At 39.2% G+C, this 19,799-nt stretch overlaps 1 protein-coding gene across 2 annotated transcripts in view; it reads right to left on the bottom strand.

The window, feature by feature from the left end:
- USP10 (ubiquitin specific peptidase 10) overlaps positions 1-19,799 on the bottom strand; it is a 51,234-nt gene that overhangs the window by 29,826 nt on the left and 1,609 nt on the right. For both annotated transcript variants that reach the window (XM_061357914.1, XM_061357915.1), the window contains exon 2: positions 1,842-1,910. In XM_061357914.1, the coding sequence (XP_061213898.1) occupies positions 1,842-1,910 (69 nt within the window). The remainder of the gene's footprint in view (positions 1-1,841; positions 1,911-19,799) is intronic.

Raw genomic sequence — 19,799 nt, 5'->3', positions numbered from 1 at the left:
TTGCAAAGGCTTAAGAACAATACCAAGTTTAAGGAAGCAAAAAAAAAAAATAAAGTAGTGCACCTATTGGTCCCCCATGTATCTGGTTAATCAACAGCACTTCTGCAAAGCAGAGATTTCTGAGTTGACCTGTTTTGTACAATTGGGTCATCCGAGTCAAGTCAGGCAGCAGGTCATCTGACAGAACATGTATTAAGAATGCCATGTATGAAGAGATATTCTAGACAGCTTTTAGCTTTAACTAGTCCCTTTCCTCAGTCCAGCCTTTAGACTAAAAGTAAGGGATTTCAGAGGGACACCAGCATCAACAGATGCTTGGACCCCCCAGAACTTACACTGTACCCAACAGAATGTATGTCAAACACCACTGCAGCATTATAATCTCAGTCTTGCCCTTCTTGAATTTCACCCTATTTTTTTCAGACCACTTTTCTCTGAAATATCTGCACCGTGCAAAACTAATAAGCATAATTTTTATTTCATCATCTAGATAATTAAAACTTTGAACTGAACCAGATCAAGGACAAACTTAAGGAACATTGTTCAACACAGTTTTTCATTTTGATAGCTAACCAGTAAGTGGTACACTTGAGACAGCTGCAAAATGAAGTACAACTGGTTGTAATGCTGCAGGTTTGTGTTTTCTCAACATGCTTTATGAGAACAGCTTTATGGAAGTCAAAGTATGACATTTTCATCTTCCACAATGTAAGCGTTAGCATAGCTGATGTAGGACACTTAAGGTGACACTAAATAGGATACAAATGTCACACTGCTGCTACTGTATTTAAAAGTGGGAAAACAGCGATATAGACAGAAGAACCATTTATTACCTGAAGATCTATTCAGCATTACTTCCCACTTAACAGAGAAGATACAAAGCTATCCCTGCTTCCCTAAAGCCAGGTAGAAGCTGTATTTTTCTTCCTGAACTTTCCCACTCCATTCCCTTCATGCACCTTTATTGTTCAGCAGTATACTACACTAATTATACTCGGAAATTAAGTTACAGGAAACTAAGTCACATTGACAGTGGTCGTCAGATTTGTAAAACGTGACAAAAGGATTTCCCCTTGTGCAGATGGAAGTGTTTGTTTCCTTTATGTTGAGGGGGGGAGGACGGAAGCATGACTGAAATGTTCAGAGCAAAAACGCAGAACTTGACCTAGGAGAAAAATTATTTTCCAAGTCTGGAGATTAGGACAATGGCATAATATTCTTCCCTACAAAGGAAAATGGTTTTGTCATCCTCTACCAAGAACTACAAATAAAATTCTACAATACTGTCTGTAGTAAGTTATGAACTCAAACACACATAGACAAGTGTTTCCACTCTGTGGTTCTCACTGTGACTGTAATTAGTTCATTATTGAGCCATTTCTTAGACCCCATACACAGCCTTCCTTGTAAGCATAGCTTTGATGGTCAGCAGTGCTCCACCGTTTAAAAAACAGTAAGAATCTCTGTGCTTCCAAAGGTTCACAAGACTCAGAAGCCCACCTTGCCCACAACAAGAACACTACTGAAAAAGTTCTCTCTATATGCAACTCAAAGCTGAGGTACCAGTACAACTCACTTTCCACATCCTATCACTACAGTGTCAGCTATTCCAGCTCAGCAAGCTCACAAGTAGAAGGTGGAATAATTAATTCCTCATTTCTGAGAAAAATTACTTAGCATCTACACATACAGAAAGCAGACTCCTTTTCAATATCTTCAGTTTGTTAATTAGCAAGCTAAAAGAACGATAAAGAAGTAATTGTAGTTTTCTATTTCAAATACACATAAAGAGATGGAGCTTTAATGTGTAATTTATAAAAGAAGGTTAAAGTAGATCTTACCTCAACAGAGCATCGTGGAGTCACAAAGAACTGGTTAAATTCATCAGGGCTGAACTCCCCAAAAATGTACTAAAAAATAAAAGAGAAGATTCTTTGTTACAAGAGGCTTTACATGCAGTACAACTAATAAATTAATAATTAATTCTATTAAGGTACTAGCATTCCAAAAGACCTGTGTGTTGAGAGCCAGAAACTCATCTGTTTGCACCCCAGCTCTCATCTTTCCCAAGTCTTTTGCAAAGTACTTCAGGCTTTAAAACTGCATACAATAAATTTTCCTTCAAATTCCCACTTGAGCTAGACACAGCACTAATTGCAGTTCATCCTATGACCAGTCTTAAACCAATATATATAGTCCATGTAAGCCCCAGGCATACACTGGTATACCTTGCAAAACAGCACAGGTATTTATCCTTCAGGGAAGGAAAAAAAATAATAAAAAAGAACCCAAGAATTAATGTCCCAGAGTTCTGCTAAACTATTGAGTTACACAAGACTAATGGTACCACTTACCTAATGGCACAAGCACATAACTGAAACTGCTTAGGTGTAAAAAAAAAAAATACATGAGATCTAAACACCAGTTTTGGTACAGCTCCTGTTACTATTCTGTTACCCCTGTACCTCAAATATTGCATAACAAACCTAAGATTAAATGTCTTTTCCCAACATTATCTTCCTGCACACTTCTAGATACCTTGCATCTATATCTCTATGAAAAAAAGAAACAGGTACCTAACAAGACCACAAAAAATACCCATAACCAACCAAATAAAAAGCCCAGATCACCACCAAAATGAGAGTTTATATTCAGTTTACAGAAAACACAACATTTCCAATAAGAATGCCTCACATGCGGGCATTTCATAGCACCTGTAAGCTTCTAAAACTTCCAACCCAGCTGTAATTCACTGAATAGGATCTGAATAGCCAGGACAGCAAAGGGATAATGGGACAGAAAAGTTGACAAGGAGTTGAATAAACTGACCAAATAGACAAAAGAGGACTGGAAAATACCAGTAATAACACATTCTTAGCATGTGGAAAGATACGTTAAGAGTCACTAGTCACAAGAACTATGGATATGGATAAAACCAGGTCAGTTTGGTCCAGTACATTACAGTTTACCACTTTCATTCTTCTTCAGCATACTCTGACAATCATTTCAGACAATTCTTTACTATCCTCCACCCTTCCAGCAGAAAAGCCCCCAGCAGTGTCAAGTATTGCTCATGGTAAACCCTTAGCTTGGCTGTTTTCAGACTTTAGGTGGTTTATTCCAGTAAAATTAATGTACTTGCTGTTTGCATGACTCACAGCCATCTACATTTACAAACTTCAAAGCTTAAGTTAAAGCTAAGTTCCGCAGCAATTATAAAATTTTCTTACACTAAAATTTACACATATATCACTTTTAGGTGCTGAAAGAGTTTAACTTTCAGTGGTTTTAAACAAGGATTACCTGGTTTAGTCAATAAACAATTCTAAAAGTCAAAATAAACTGGAACACCTGTGACACAAACATTCGAAGCATGCTGACACCACCGAAGTGCTGCACCCAAAGAGAACAGGATACCTAAAGTATACCTGACTGAATGGCTTCACAGTTCCTGGCACAGGACTTAAACTTGGCTTATGCTCTTGATATAACCAAGTCATTTTTATTCAGTAACTTAAGAGATGGAATTTATGATATTCCAAAAAAATGCCTAAGAAAAACACTTGGTGAATCATAACTGATTTATGTTTATAGGAGGTATTTTTGATGCAGTCATGCAGCATAACAAAATTATAATCTCAACTACAGACTACCAAAAGTTGTATGAATGCAACCCTAATTCCTCTATATAATAAATAATACAGTCTTTTCATTTATCAATGTTGTTAACGGAGGCATCACAGGCCTGGCACTTCTTTCTGAGCAAAAGAAAGTGCTTCTTTTCTAACTAATGAAGACAAGACTGAAGTTAAAGTGATCATTGATAGTATCTTAACAGAACTGTTTTACTATATAATGATGTATTCACATAAGAAAATGTTGTGTCTATGCAACTGTTTCTTCATGACTTGAAACAGGACTTGAAAAATTTACCAGCATCTAACCCAAAACCCAGTTCTAGTCAGATTGTATCACAAAAAGTTCCCATCTATTTGGGCCTGAGAAAACCAGAATTTGATGAGGCTTTATTTAACAACGCTTTATACCTACAAACGCAAAGAAATCAGTTAAAAGATCCCTACATAATAAACTGAGAAAAATACTGTTTCAAGATAAACTTATCAGGCCACAAGACTGATGATGGCCTTTCCCAACTTAACTGGCCTTCCTGTCCTCTGCCTCTCAAGACAGTCTCATCTCCCAGTAAATAGATTCCTGCAAGCACAGCAGAATTTTTTACCCTTTTTAAGGCACAACTATGTGCTGAGGTAAAAAAGAACAGAGATATCCCCCCTGAGGGGAAAATGGCATTGCATATTAAGCAGCTTGAAATACAGCCATAGCTCCTGCCTGTCCCCATCCACACACTGTCTCACTGAATCTGTGTACCTGGCACTATACAAATTAACTGTATGCAGAGAAATACCTGTGTTAGCTATGAAATAGCTTCAGAAAGACATCACTGTAGTACTTTCTTTGAACCACTGTTTCAAATTTAAAAGGTTTATCTGTAACTGAAATTCAGCAAGCATTTTTAAGCATGAGAGTGCTAGGATTTTATAAAAGCAATACACCTTAGCAAGAAATAATCTCATTATCAGCATGAGCTTTTGAGATCCCAGCTTGTGCACTCTAAACCATTCCGCATCATTTCAAAAGCCTCATGGTACCATTTTTCTTCTGATATTTTCCAACTGACAAAACCTAATACCTGAACAATCAAACACAGTTTACTTAAAATTATTTACACAATTCCTACACAAGTCAGGATTAATTTACCCCACACTTCCTAAATCACATAGAAAACATACAGCAGAGATGCACCAGCACATGTCAGAACTTTGTCAAAGCCATTTCAGACTATTTTAGTTCCAATTTCAATGTTTTTAGGTGTGCATGTGTGTAAGAAATAAATATACCCATTAGGACTAGATCAAACTGATTCCTTTAAATGCCGAACTCTCATCTGCCCTACACTGTATCAGTCTCTAAAGTTGGATGTAGGTCACAGTACTTCAAGGTCCTGATCACGAGTAACAGAGTGGGACTTCACCACACAAATTCTGAGGAAAAAGTGGGTTTTGAATACAGACTGCTTATGGTCAGCCCCAAAGCAGGCAAGACCTTGTGATGCGCTCAGAGCTAAGCTGCTTGTCACACCAACCATTCCCAACCTGTCAGTGCAGCATCAGCCTTTCACTTTACAGTAACCACAACTGTGCAGTTACCTGAGCCAAGGAGGAGCACAATCACTGTGACAACGCATAGAATCAGACAGCTCAACTGGCCCAGTTAGCAAAATCCATGCCTGTTAACCATCGGCGTTACACTAACTGGAGTACATAAAACAAACAAAGCCCAAATATTAAGGAAAAATTACCAGTCAAAAATTGAATCTTAATTAGTCTGAGCTCTACACAAATTTTAATTTAAGTCAAAAAAAATTAATCAAGCTTTCTCCAAGCAAAAATACTGTTTACCATTCAATTACTTTCAAAAATTAATTTTTATTTCTATCCTCAGATAAAAAAGCATCTGCTCAAAAAGCATGCTAAATGGTAACTCACAAGGTAGAGCAGGAATGATGTTTGGAAGAGAGTCCAGCCTCATACCAACACTGGAATTGGAAGGAAAACTCTAAAAGAATACTGGGGGAAAGTTTTGAACATTTCCAATTATAACATTACCCCCAGACTTACTTTTAAAGATACATAATCCTTAAGAGGCTTAATTCAGAGTCAAAGCTGATTGCTCCTTCCCAAACTATCTGAGCAACCTACATAGTTTCCTCTTCAGGCTCCTCGGAAGGAAACCTCTCACACTTTTTTGGGAGCACGTATTTCACACTACATTTCTCCCACTACTTTTGAGACAAGTTTACACCGCAGAGCAACCATTAACCCTGCATGAAGTGTATTCAAGGACCTTTTAAGATACATCACTCTGGGGAGCCTGATTTCTGCCGCAGATTAAGAGCAATGCCAAAACAGTACCATATAAACTTCAACCATCTTTCATTTGCAGCTGTGTAAGAAAAACAGATATAAAATAATAGTCTCCTCTAGGGGAAGGCATAGGCAAAGTGCTGGGTCCTGCCTTGGGCCACAACAACCCCATGCAATGCTCCAGGCCTGGGGAAGAGTTTCTGGAAAGCTGCTCACAGAAAAGGACCTGGGGGTGCTGATGGACAGAGCTGAACATGAGTCAGCTTGTGCCAAGGCAGGCAAGAATGTCAGCAGCATCCTGACCTGTATCAGAAATAGCATAACCAGCAGGACCAGGGCAGTGATCACCACCCCCACCCCCCTCCGTAACAAGGCACTGGTGAGGCTGTACCTTTATTGAGCAGAAACAAGGTGGGTGCAGGGCCTGGAGCACAAGTGTGATGAGGAACAGCTGAGGGATCGGGCCTGGAAGGAAGGTTAGTCTAGAGAAGAGAAGGCTCAGGAGGGACCTTATTGCTCTCTACAACTGCCTGAAGTGAGGTTGCAGTGCGATGTGGTCAGTCTCTTCTACCAAGTAACATGTTGACAAGATAAGAGGTAACGGCCTCAAGCTGCTTCAGGGAAGGTTTAGACTGGATGTTAGATGCAATTTCATCACAGAGAGGGTGGTCAGGCACTGCAACAGGCTGCCCAGGGCAGTGGTGGAGTCACTGTCCCTGGAAGTGTTGTCAAATCATGTGGAGGTCCTCAGTGGGGGACCTCAGTGGTTTAGTGGTGGCCTTGGCAGTCCCGGGGTAACAGCTGGACTTGAAGTTCTTAAAGGCCTTTTCCAACCCAGTTGATTCCACAACTCTAATAACTCTGATTACCATAACTGACTAAGAGGCACCTTAATTACGCACACAAAAGCAGCAGCAACAGAACTAATTCCAAGAAAGGAGGGAAAAAAATGTGTTCTTTGAAGACCCCAAAGAATTACAATGCCTGACTGCAAGCTCTCCCCATGTCATGCTAATGTTACCCCACTGCCTGTAATGTAATCTTCACTGGTATTCCAGTCTGGCAACACAAATACTCTCCTGGAGGAATACAAGTAGGAGGAGGAGTACAGGTTACACAGCTGCATGTCCTAGAAAAATGAATAGAAATAGCACTGCTGATGTACCCTCATCTTCACATTACCCGTGCTAGAAGAAAGCTAGGAAAATGAAGTGTCAACTTCTGCTTTCCAGAAGCATTAACGTGACTTTCATCTAATAAGCAACAGCTTCACATCTTCGGTCAAATTAGTTTATGCCGCAAATACTCCCATTTGAACTGCTTTTCCACAAACAACTTAAAAATACAGTTTTTACTTACTGGTGACAAGGAATAATTCAACTGTACCTAAGCAGAAGACCTAACAAGTCAAAACTAGTTCACATACAAACTGAAATTATGAAATAGCTTGTAAGTATACCATAAGCTGTACAATCCTGCTCACTGAGCTACTCCTGTAAAGTGTACTTACTCTTACAGCTATCGGGATAGGCTGGAGTAGAGGAAGACATTCAGTCTGTTTTCTGACAAGAAAAAGAGGGCACAAGACTCCACCTGGATTTTATTAGCAGAGGAAACACTCTTACATTAGTCATCCCAGCAGCAAATAAGGTGCTTCTCCCTCATCCATTACTTCTTTCCCATTTTCTCAAGGTTTGTCAATGTGGAAAGTGTAGGGAAAGACAACCTTCTTTAAGGTTCTACTTCCTTTTCAGCTGAAATATATCCAGACTTAGTACACAGATGATTATTTCATTTGATACAATAAGGTTTTCTGAACTTCCAAATCCCTTGAAACTTATTGCTAAACAGCTTATAAAAACACAGACAAAATTGTGAGACTGAAGAACCTGCTTCTTTTGGTTGTTTGGGTTTTTCTGAGTTTGCAAGCAACAGCTCATAACCAGGAGTTATGAAGACCACTGGCCATATGTTTATAGTTGTATCACAGCCTAATCAGTAGTATTTTAGTCAAAACAGTTTATGAGAAATTCCCATGTTGATACATTCTCTCAGTGGAAAAGTAAACTCCGTTTTTATAGATAAAACGGTATAGAATCTGTACTTTTGAGGTGGAGTGGTTGCATATTAAAGCTTTTAACAACTGAAAACACAATAAAATATGAAAAAACTCTTAGTACAGCTTGCAGTCCTTTATCACTAGCCTGCAGCTTAAAACTAGAACATTAACCAATCTATGTAGTGCCTGAAGAAAGATCAGAGCTAGGTAAATGTAGGTCAACTAAGCCCATGAGTCAGTGCAACTCTGCCTGCCTACCATTTAATCAATCAAAGGCTCAAAAATACAATGCTTGACTACCTTCCATCCTTTCTTGGATGTTAATACAGAATTCTTACACCTGACAGGCAGCAAGCATTTTCCACATACTTCACATGAATTAATCTGAGGGGAATTTATTCCGTTACAAAAAAAAACCAGAATAAGCATTCTCAAAAGTTCACTTTCTGATCAGAAGAAAAACCAGATCACTGGCTAGTGTGAAAACACAAGCTGGTGACATTTGAGCTGGGGCCACAGTGTTACAGGGAAGGCAGGTTTAATGAACAAATGGCCCTGCAGCCTGACAGTCTCAGAGGCGCACAACGTGGATCAGAACAGTTTATCTTGAAGACTCCTATTCAAATATTCACAAAAGCAGAAAATCTTGTGCTCTTTCATTATTTTTCGCTTTTATCATTTACTTACTTCAATTAAGAGCAACAAACCTAACAAGAACCATACAGAAACCTGCCAGGAGCCAATTCCCTACAAAACAAATTCTGTTTATGTACTCTCTTCATTCTGTTACCAAAAATTAGATGTTTGTTGGCATGCTTCTATTTCAAAAAAACAGCAGCTGCCACAAAGTGCAACCAGCCCAACAAAGCTGTATATAAAGCAAGGACTGTATTTTTAGAGAGAAGAATAAAAAATTGCCCATCATCTTATATTTCTGAATCTTACATTTATTAGGCTCCCCAACTACAGGCAGGCTCCGCTGTCCTCTGGTCTCCAAAGCAAGACTGTCCCAGCAAAAAACTCTGTTGTTTAACATTAAAAGCTTTCCACAATTGATATTTTTCTTCTGCTCTACAAAACAAATGAAAATAAAGCAAGCCCAAAACAGCCACGATTTCATTATGTAAATAATACTACGATAGAGAGGGCAACACACAGGTATCACTTACATATGACCACAAAGCAATGGCCCAGATGCCAGAAGACTGTATCTGCATTTTATATAACTTTTAATTTGCATCCTATGAAACAGAATCAGGTATTCTTGCTAAGAAAATACCTTACTTGAGCCCTCCACTGGACCCCAAGGTAAGAACATACGTTCATATGCTATACAAGAGCTGTAATGAAGAGCATTCATTCTGGGACTACAGCAAGAATACCTGGGAAATGCACTCAATACAGCAAGCTAGAAGGAAGATAAGTGAATTATCTTCCAGAGCCAATTACATGAAATTTTAGCTCTTTGGAGAGCAAAAGATGGAATTTTTGACACCTTTACACCAGCAGCTCCACCACTACAAGCCCACAGAACATCTGTCAGTGATTTAGAGAAATAACATTTTCCAATCTATTTTCTTGCAATGTTAAATCAAAATAGAAGCCCAACAAAAATACTTTCCTATTAAATTCTTCAAGTAGGCAGTCCTTGCAAATAGCAAAAGTAAGTACTTCCAAAATGGGTAAATAGATCCTTCCTCAGTTTTTTATTCAAGTACAGCCGTTGGTAAAACACATACTGCTAAGCCTCTACCTTCACACCCTAAAAGAGTTTGGAAACACCAGCTTCAAGCTGGTTACTCATAATTCAGCAAACACATTTACTTCAAGCTCTGCAAGCTCAGCTTGAACTTGTTACTAAGTCTAACACGTAAACTGTAAACTCTTCCTATAATGAACAAAAATAATTAAGATCTGAATTACTCTGATTTACTACAGTATGATAAGCACTGAGGAGAGAGAAGTTGGAACATGAAGTTACTCAAGAACACAGCCAGTTTAACTGCTATTTTATTATAGGTGGGGCAGGTAAAACAATCTCTCAGTAATTTTATCTAATACTTCCCAGCAGAAAAACCTTGGTGCTAGCCTTTGTTTTTTTCTGTGCCAGACTAAAATCATTAGGGCTGCAATCTTTTGTGCCAGATACCTACAGCAGAGCAAACTTCTAAGAACACAGTAGTAAAATCAGTTCTGCAACTGGAGAATACTGCTTTGGCCACATTAAATAGCAAATTGTCTTTGAACACCTCACAGCAGTCCACCCAAACTGCAGACATGCTGTATAAACCAGTGTTTTTATGAGGCTTGTGAAATCTTCATTTAGCAGGGATTCTAGCAATTAAGATTTGGAAGGACTGTTTTCAATGAGCTACTCTCCAATTCTCTAGGTGGAAAAACACATGGACTATCTTTCTTACCATCCACACAAACTGTAGTATCAAGGAGCCTGTACATTCCTACCCTGGTAAAGCAGGATGCTCCGGACTACCAGAACAAAGACAGGCTTTCCCTGTAATGGCTCCCAGTTAGCAAGCTTCAGAGGCATTTGGCAGTGCCCTGGCAGAGGGAAGCCTTTCTTCTCCGCTCGCTATACCTGAATTTACCTCACAGGCTACTTCTATCCTTCAAATCCGTGACTAAAAACTAATACATCTAGACTTGTATGAGATAATTCAGAAGAGAAGTAGAACTCTAGGAAGAAAAAGCACAACTCAGCTTTAAGAAACTAAACAAGTCTGAATATAACAGCAATTTTAAGTAGTTCAAGAAGGAGATCAAAATTGGCTTGATGATGCCAAAGATGAGGAGCAAGAGAAAGACGAAAAGATGATACAGGATCTGAAGTTACTGGTAGAGACAGCTCAGGAGGGAAAAAAGAAATGGGAAGAACCAGTCTCTGCCTACCCCTACTCTCCTCTCCAAAAGCTGAATTACCACCCAAAATTCTGGAGTCACAGAATGCTGCTACATTGTCAGAAGCCTCTTTAATTCAGCTACAGCAGTATGTATCTCAGCTTCATTAACAGTACTCCTCTTGTGAGCTGCTCCACATGCTTGACTACTGAATGCTCTTTCTGTGTAGGTAAAGGTGCTAACCTTGTAGATACAGAATGTGAGGTTCAGAACGGCACCCTATTAAGGAAATTACATGCGAAGTTATGTTTTTCAAATCAAATAACCAAAAGCAAAGCTGCACAAAACTTCATACTGCTTGTATCTTCATTTGATTCTACTAGTTTGTGTACATTCAATATTTTCTTTGCTCATTTCCACTTCTCACATCTTCACAGAGGACTAATGCCTCACACGATTAATGCAGACCCATTCCCAGAGGACAATTCCACCCTGGGCAGTAAGGTCACTGCTGTTCTTCCCATTTGTCAAGGAAGCTGAAAAACACACTGGAATATGAAGGGGGGGGGGGCCCCCCCCCCACGGGTAGCCTCTAAATAACTGTATCTAAAAGTTGTGGAAAACTAAAATCTACCCCTAAGAGCACCGCAGCTAGGTAAGTCAGCCACACAATGCTTTTCACAAGCAACAACTCAGGGCAGGATTCAAGATGACTAAGATTAGGTGAGGCAAAAATTAGCTATCTGGACTCCATCCCTGACAGGGAATGCAGCTTAGCGCACTCAAGAAGGCAGCTGAGCTCACCTACCCAGGACTTATGTCTCTTCTGAAGGCGTAACTTCATACCTCAACCCTGAATTTCAGAAATGCTGAATGCTTATGAACCACAGCTGAGTGAGATTTAACCTATAAAGTTTAATATTAATCTACATGCAGTGCAAAGTCCTATCAGAACCACGCTGGCCACGAAGAGAGGATAAAAAGAAAGACAATGCAAAAGCTAGCGGGGTAGCCACCCTGGCAAGGCACTACACATTTAAGAGAAAACTGGCTGATCATTAAAAACAAGCACCACCTGCTCCTTTCACAAAGGCCACAAAGACTTTACTTGGCTTTTTGATGCACTGGATTTGCATTCCGGCCTCCTGTGCTGCCCCAGTTTAAACAGCAAGATTACACTCTGAGAGAAAATGATCCAGATGATTTTTTTACATATTTTTCTTCACTGCGGGAAGGAGGTGAGGAACCAGAGTAAAGCAAAAGATGGAAGTGGCCAGGAGCAAGAAAGTATAAGACTTTCCCCTTTGCAAGTTGTGACCTGCTAAAAATGGGCTATAATCTCATAGAGAAACAGACAAAAATAAACCAGAAAACTTGGTAAAAACACAATGACTGGTAAATGACTCCAGCGGATCACAGAAACGAAACACAACTACCACCACATAGTAAAGTCTTAAATATTTTAAGCATTGTGACTGCTGAAGCTTAAGAGTGGTTCTATGGAGGTTTTTCCCCTATCTTCTCTCTGCAGGAAGTGGAGCCCCTTACATTACTTTACCACATGACATGCATACTGCATGCCCCCTGGGCAGAGAACACCATCTACATTGGTTTGATCCTCAGTATATATGCAGCCATCTATCTCCTCTACCAGCCTTATGTGTGGCAAGTGACAGGTGGGAACCTGAGAGGATCTAGCACTACCCATGAGAGCCACTTTGTATTTTGAAGTGGCATGCAAGTTAAAATGAAAACTGGGACACCACACATATGCCACCTCCTCCTGAGGCAGGTTTACAGCTTAAGTATCTGCAACACAATTTTATGTAGGTGCTGTTAAAATGAATGCATCTATTAACACACCGCTGCAACTAAAAACACTGACAGTAAGCATATAAAGCACCTGCATTTTTAAAAGGCAGCATTAAAATGGGTTTGAATACAGCAGTAGGACACTTTTGGTAACAACACTGGCAATTTTAAGACTTTACTTTTTAGGTAGACCGTTTCAAAAGAGTAACCGATAGTGGTGCTACTTCATGTCTTTCCTTATATGAGATCTGATAGCAGTCCAATTTCTCTTGCACATATAAATGAACAGAATGCAAAACACAGCACTCAAGATCCTTCCTAACACATTTACGGTATTGAAGATACTGAAATTCTCTTGCTTGCTGAGGGCAGAAACGGGACTAAAACAGAGTATACTCTGACACAGTATTACTGATAAAGCCCACAACACTGTGAGATCAGAGTACGCATCCGATGGCCTCTACCCAAGTAGGAGATGCAGTCACCACTTCTTTGGCCTTCACATCCAGCTACCTACAAATGGGAACGCCAATACATGGCAGAGGAGACAAACATGACGCAGCACTGGCTTTACTCACTGCAAGGACGGAGACAGAAGCAGCTGCTGTCTGCAGTGTCCCTGCTCACACCCCTTATACTCATGAGCATGTCTGCAATGCCAGCAGCTTCTTCTGTCCTCTCCCTCCTCCATCTATGGTTCAAAGGTGTAACAGCATTTTAGGGGGTCCCCATGTGAATCGCCATCTAATCTGCAACGCTGACAAGGCTCAGGGCTGAGAAAAAGTGGTAAGGCCACTCCCTCATACTTCAGCATGCATATCTGGAATTTATAATACTTTCCACTTTGAAACACCACCAATGTAGGCAGCTTTTGAAAGAACATATTTTTCCTGTGGCTGTGCAATGCCTCTTTTGGTCCCAAATCCAATGAAAAACTCTTGCAAATCATAAAAACATTTGGTAAACACAATCAGTTGCTCAAGCTACTACTCAAAGTGGCTGTTTTGCAAATAGAGCATAAAATACAAACTAAACTAAGTTTCAAATCAGTGATGTCTGCCATTATCAAATACTGCAACCTTTGGCTACTCACTAAACACACTAGATGTGCTGGATACTTGGAGCTGACTTTCAAAGATAATGACCAGTTGCTCTCTAATTAAAAGCACTTTTTTTTTTAACCTGTCATGAAATAAACAAATTTGAAGCACAAACATCTATATAAAATTCGTTATGCATCCAAACAGCCACAAAATCCCTTCGGTCTTAGCTAAGCCGTAAGATTTTTTACTAGAAAAACACTTCGATGAATTCAAACTATAAACTCATACTACCATAAAAACACTGCACATGCACATGATATGTAGCTTCAGCACATATCCAAGCACTACCTCTGGGCCACTGCAACTCCTGCCTATGGTACACACCATTAAAAGCAGCAGTACAAAACAAAGGGGAAAAAAATGTGCACAACTGCCCTAAAGCATAATTCCAGGGGTGAACACTAATGAAAAACTCAGGGAAATCTCTATTTTAAGGATGCAATTACATCAAAGCAGAAAGCCATAATGGCCTTTATGTGACAATCATTAGTACCAAGTGACAATACAAGTCCATTACCTTTATCCTCCCCAGCTAAGGAAACTCCATGTCTTTGGCAACATCTAGAACACAGCACGCCGGCATCTGGTATTTACAGCCAGTCTGACTGGCAGCAACAAGAGTGACCACCCCAGTTCAGTGTTGTATTTGAACAAAGGCAAAGTTCAAAAGACTGAGAAGGCATACCTGTTGACAAGAGCAAAAGCAACAGCTTTACTCCTGCGATGAAAGTTGATTACTCCTCTTTCACACTTTACCATTCTGCAGCACTTACACTTTCTGTCCCTTTCATAGCTATAAAGAATTAGACACATGAAAGCACTGCAAGCATGTTAACAACATAAAACCTTTTTTGGCTGTCTTAAATTTTGTTAGGAAGCTTTTGCTATCTGTGATTTGTGGAAGCTTGAACTTCTTGTTAAAAGTGGCAATAGCCTAATGGTCACAGCCTTTAGGCAACAAGAAGAAAAATGTGTATTGGGTATATTCCTAAATAAATTGGTTTTGACTTTTTTTCCAACTTTGTATCAATTAACTACACTGCTCCACAGGAATTTTCAGTGGTAGCTTTGATTCTGTATACCAAAGGCAGGAGAGGAACCACAAGTGAGGTTTGCCATGCCTTACTGACATTAAAGCACTGTTTCTTACTTTCTAGTAACAGCTAGCTAGTATTTGAGACCATGTGACTTAATGGATAGGCTGAACTAGACTGGAATTCAGGACAACTTAATTCTTCTTCAGTCATAACTTGTGCTGACAGTGATTCCTCTCTGCTTTATTTCCCTCTCCTTTTATCACACCTAATGACAAGACCATCCCATATTATGTACATATACAGCATCACTTTTAACCAAATACCCTTCTCAGTAGCATGGTCCAAAAAAACAATATTTGCATGTGATTAATCTGATTGCCTGTTGCTACCATTGAACTAGCAACTGAACTTTTTCCACTTCCCTCTCCATCCATCCTAATGCCTACAGCAAGAATCACAGGGATTATCAGAACCTTGCCTCTCTCTTCCTTTTTTTCCTGTCAGAGTAATTTCTAACTCCCACCTTGTCAAGATTAGCTCTGAATTCATCTCTCTCCTTAAAACTTACACTCAACCTGTTCAAACGAGAGATATGTGCAACAGAGCTTTGCTTCATCAGACAACCAGAAGTGGGAATACCTGTGGTCTGTTACCACGTACAGCATCTGAAGCCTTGATATGTTCACACAAGGAAAGTCTGCTCATCTAAAGTCACTCTAGTCACCTGATACCTGGAGTAATCCCACCTGCATTCTAGGGGTTTTCAATGCTTATAATGGGTGACTCTCAAACAACTTACGTCTATTTTAGGAATAGAAGCTAAAGAGCAAATTATATACATGCTCCCACTGAGACAGGCATGTGCATACAGCAAAGCTGTTAAGTACTCATGAATACACAAACATTACCTTGACACTTGGAGAATTACTATTGGTAACATGTTTTTACACTACCTAGAGGAATCATACTCCAACAAGACAGATTATTTTCACGACAAAAGCCTTTGCTTCTCTGCTTCAATGATATACAATTTTCCGCATTATAAGTGACACTGGTAAATACACTGCCAGCATGCAACACTCATGGGGAAAAATGAGGCAGGAAACCTGTGAATCACTACAGCAGGCTCTAAATATACCAAAAAAACATGCCTGCTGCACTGAGGGAATACAGCTATTTCTACTGTTAAGTTCAGTTTAGTTCAAACAAAACAAAAATAAATCTTTCAAACGCAGAATTCTCTGAAGAAAACCTACTTTCTTACATTATTTGTTTGGGGTCTTTTTAATGCATTTTTTCAGACAATCTTTACAGATACGTTCTTCTTTACAGTTTCTTACAGATAGGGCATTTTCTCTTCCACCTCAAAGCTCATCCCCAGTTGGGTTGTTTACCCAAAGCAACAAAGTTGCAGAAACCTTAAGTGATTTTCCTGTTTGTGCTAACCTTACATTCAGTGGAAGCTGATCCATATCCCTTTCTTTCTTACTATAACTCCAATGCAAATATCTTGCAATGTTTCTTTTAGAACTTCCATACATGATATGAATCTACAGACAATACTACAAGCAGAAAAATTCCCAAAAGCAGTCTTGCAAATTTCCTCCACTTTGTATGGCACTATCATTTGTGACTATCACGGTGTCTCAAGAAGGCCGCTAGTTTTACGTTAAACACATGCTTTTCCTTAAACCTTGCACAAACACTTTGTTACAGCTGCTGTGATTTAAGCTATCTCCTGCCTAACTATACATGAAGGAAAACAGACCTTGTAGCACGCCCCAGAAAATCAACAAATCTTATGCTGTCAAACCAGGAGGAAAAGTTCTTATGTGTATTTAAAATATCAAGAACATCTGCAATTAAATTAGGTATTAGGGAGTCAAGTACAAAATGAAAAAACTAATGTACTTCAAAGTTTTACTCTATTAGAGCGCTAACGAATACATTAACATGAGCGCTAATGTAACAAAATCCTTTAAAGTGTTTTAAAAATAATCATCATGGCACCATTACTGGGAATACTTAAAACATAGTCTTAAATACATATGTTACAGTTTCATGAGGTAAAGACAGGGCTTAGAATCCCAGTATTAGACTATTCCATTACGGACTGTTTGCATATATACACAACACACGTACACACACACACACATTTTTCACCATTAGGCATAACTCTTTGTTCCATAATCCCCAGTTGTATGTTTAATCATCACACATAAAACACTTCCATCAAAAAGAAAAACTGCAGTTCTAGCATGTTTAATTCTTTGGAAATGAACATCTACATTGCTGAAATGGCATTAGAGTGACAAATGACTATAATCCAATGGCCCAAGGCCAGCAACTTCTATTACAACAAGATTCTGCTGTTTTGTACGACACAGCATGTTGTGTGTGTCACTAAACAGAAATGAGACTGCTTAGTTTACCTATAAACAAAACCCCACTTAACTTTACAAGTATTTTAACAGCTACATGTACGGAAAAAGCAGTGTGTCCAAGCAACTGCCTAGAGAAACTGGATTTATTAATAGGTAAATGGCTGGATCTATTCTAAGAAGTCCCCAAATCAGTGCTATAGTCTAGAATGCACAGAATAAATAGCAATGATTCACAAAACCTGTAGAGTTTATTCTAGTATTTGCATGCTGCCATACAGTTCCAAATTTAAGTTCTATGTCAGTTTTCTCAGACTTGCTTTTTTTAACCAACCCACATTCACCCACTGTACTCTGCATGGATCCACCATTCATATTTTAGAAAGGCAAATGATATCTTCTGGCTACCTAAACTCACAGCTTCAGCTGCAGTCTGAATTCCTGAGACCACAGAAGCTTACGACTACTCACTCCACTGGCAAAAGTTTTAGCAAAAGCATAAACCCTTTTTGCTCAGAATGAGCAATGAAAGCAGGACTCAAAAATGAAGGAGGCAAATCCAGTTTCTTCACCCCTTTAAAACACAGTAGAGTAACCGATCAGGACAGGGTAGAAGCAGCAGCTACAACATGATGTACTCCAACACCTCCGTCCAAACCCACTACTGGCAGCCCCTGCCCACAGCCACCTTTCATTTCATTGTTCAGGTTGCCCTCCCGAGTTATCAGTGTGTTTCACAAACCTGACAGACAAAATCTACACTGCCCTCTCTCCAAACACTTCTTTCTGCCTGTAAGGACCCTGTCAAGTTCTACACATCTGCACAGATGCAAGCAAGCTAGCACTCACCCAGCAAGAAACTCATGCAGCTGCAGAGCAACCTTGGTTTTCTTAAGAGCATTTTCGAGACAGATCGATTTCCTGATGAAGGTCACCCAAAACACACCAAAACATCAGGCAATACACTGCAAAGACAGCACAGAACAAATGCCTACAGACTGCAGCCTTTTTTTTTTTTCAGTCCTTCCAGAAACAGTGCTGGCTTAAGGGAACATCAAACTGCACCGTGCCAGGGAGCAACACTCCAAGTGACCATAAAAGAGGCAGTTTGCAGTGCAGTATTTCAGGGAGTCAGATTGCATGTCATGTTCCGAGTTCCAGTTATTCTGGTTGGCAGGCCAGACACAGGCCTGGGTGAGGATGAGTAGCAGCCTATGAGCTTGTTCAGCTTTTCCTGAACTCAAAACTCAACCAGTTTTTACTTCAGCTGGGTCTGGGGACAATATGGTACATTTAAAATGGCACTGAGCTAATATGACACCACAGTAATGGCGAAAGAACAAAACAAGCATAAATGATTCATTCTGCTATGGTATCCTTTCTTCTGATTAACTTGTTTTCACAAGATTTATACATGATGAGTTTGTACTGATTCTTTCTATGAAAAACAATAGGAAAAGTGGCTAAACCAACTGTTTATACAGTTTCTACAGAGCATTACTCTTTCCAAACAGGGAAATAGTTTTTTAAATGCCTTAAGAAAAATTAATTTAGATGACCTTGATGACGAATGGCTTCAACTATATCCAATGCTAAATCAGCTCAACATCTGTAGCGTCATGCAAAGCCTGTAGTGATACAGCAAGTTTACTTTCAGCTCATACTAATAAAAACCTTACAGATTTTGAATATACTCAGAACACACCTAGAAAACTGACAGCAATACTTAACTATCTCATTAAATGATTATGAAATAATGACATGCAATAGAGAGGTACAAATGACCAGCAGTGTCTAACCTGTGCTACCATATACTCATGCTTGCTGACTACCTGGCTGTCCAAAATTAATGCCCCTTTGAAAATAAAGGATATGGTCATGTTTTATGATTTATTTGTTAGAACGTGTAAGGTGCCTAATGAAGTATTTCTGCACACTACTACATGAGTCCATTAATTGGCAGAAATCTGACCACCCACTTTAGCTATTAAAAGAATACTATTTTCTTGAAGACTTCTTTTTGCCCCATGTGAAAAAAAAATGTCTCAATTACGGTATGCTCAAATTACAGTCACAAGGGAAAACTGAGCACTTTTGCCTCAGACTCTGCATTATGACACACACATAATCGCCAAATAATGTTATGTCTTCAGAACAGAATTTTATCAAAGTATTTCTATCATCTGCAACACTACCATCCTACAATAAAAAGCTGCATCTTCAGGCATGCGAGAATCCAAAATATTGTTAACTTACTTCAGCATTATAGCATTAAACTGCTCTAGAATATACAGTCATATAAATCCCACGCAGCATTTAAATAAACTGATTTATTAATGTAAAAATAAAACAAAACACCAGGGATAGGCTGCATTTAATGACACAACCAAGCATTAACTGAAAGATATCTTACAGATTTGCTTCCAAATGATACATGAACTTAAGGAGCAACCCTCATGAGACCTAAATATCTCCCTTTACCTATAGAGGAGATTGACTTAAAATAGTCTATGTGAAAGCTAGTAATAACATGACTTTACAGTCTAGTTTTAATTACAGCTGTGTATTGCTTCACCATAAACTAAATCATCAGCTGAACTTCCTTG

This window comes from Neopsephotus bourkii, unplaced genomic scaffold, assembly GCF_033783945.1.
Source record: "Neopsephotus bourkii isolate Nb327-2 ecotype Australia unplaced genomic scaffold, CSIRO-AGI_Nbou_v1 NB_926, whole genome shotgun sequence".
NCBI lineage: Eukaryota > Metazoa > Chordata > Aves > Psittaciformes > Psittacidae > Neopsephotus > Neopsephotus bourkii.
This window is presented reverse-complemented; position numbering and strand designations above follow the sequence as displayed.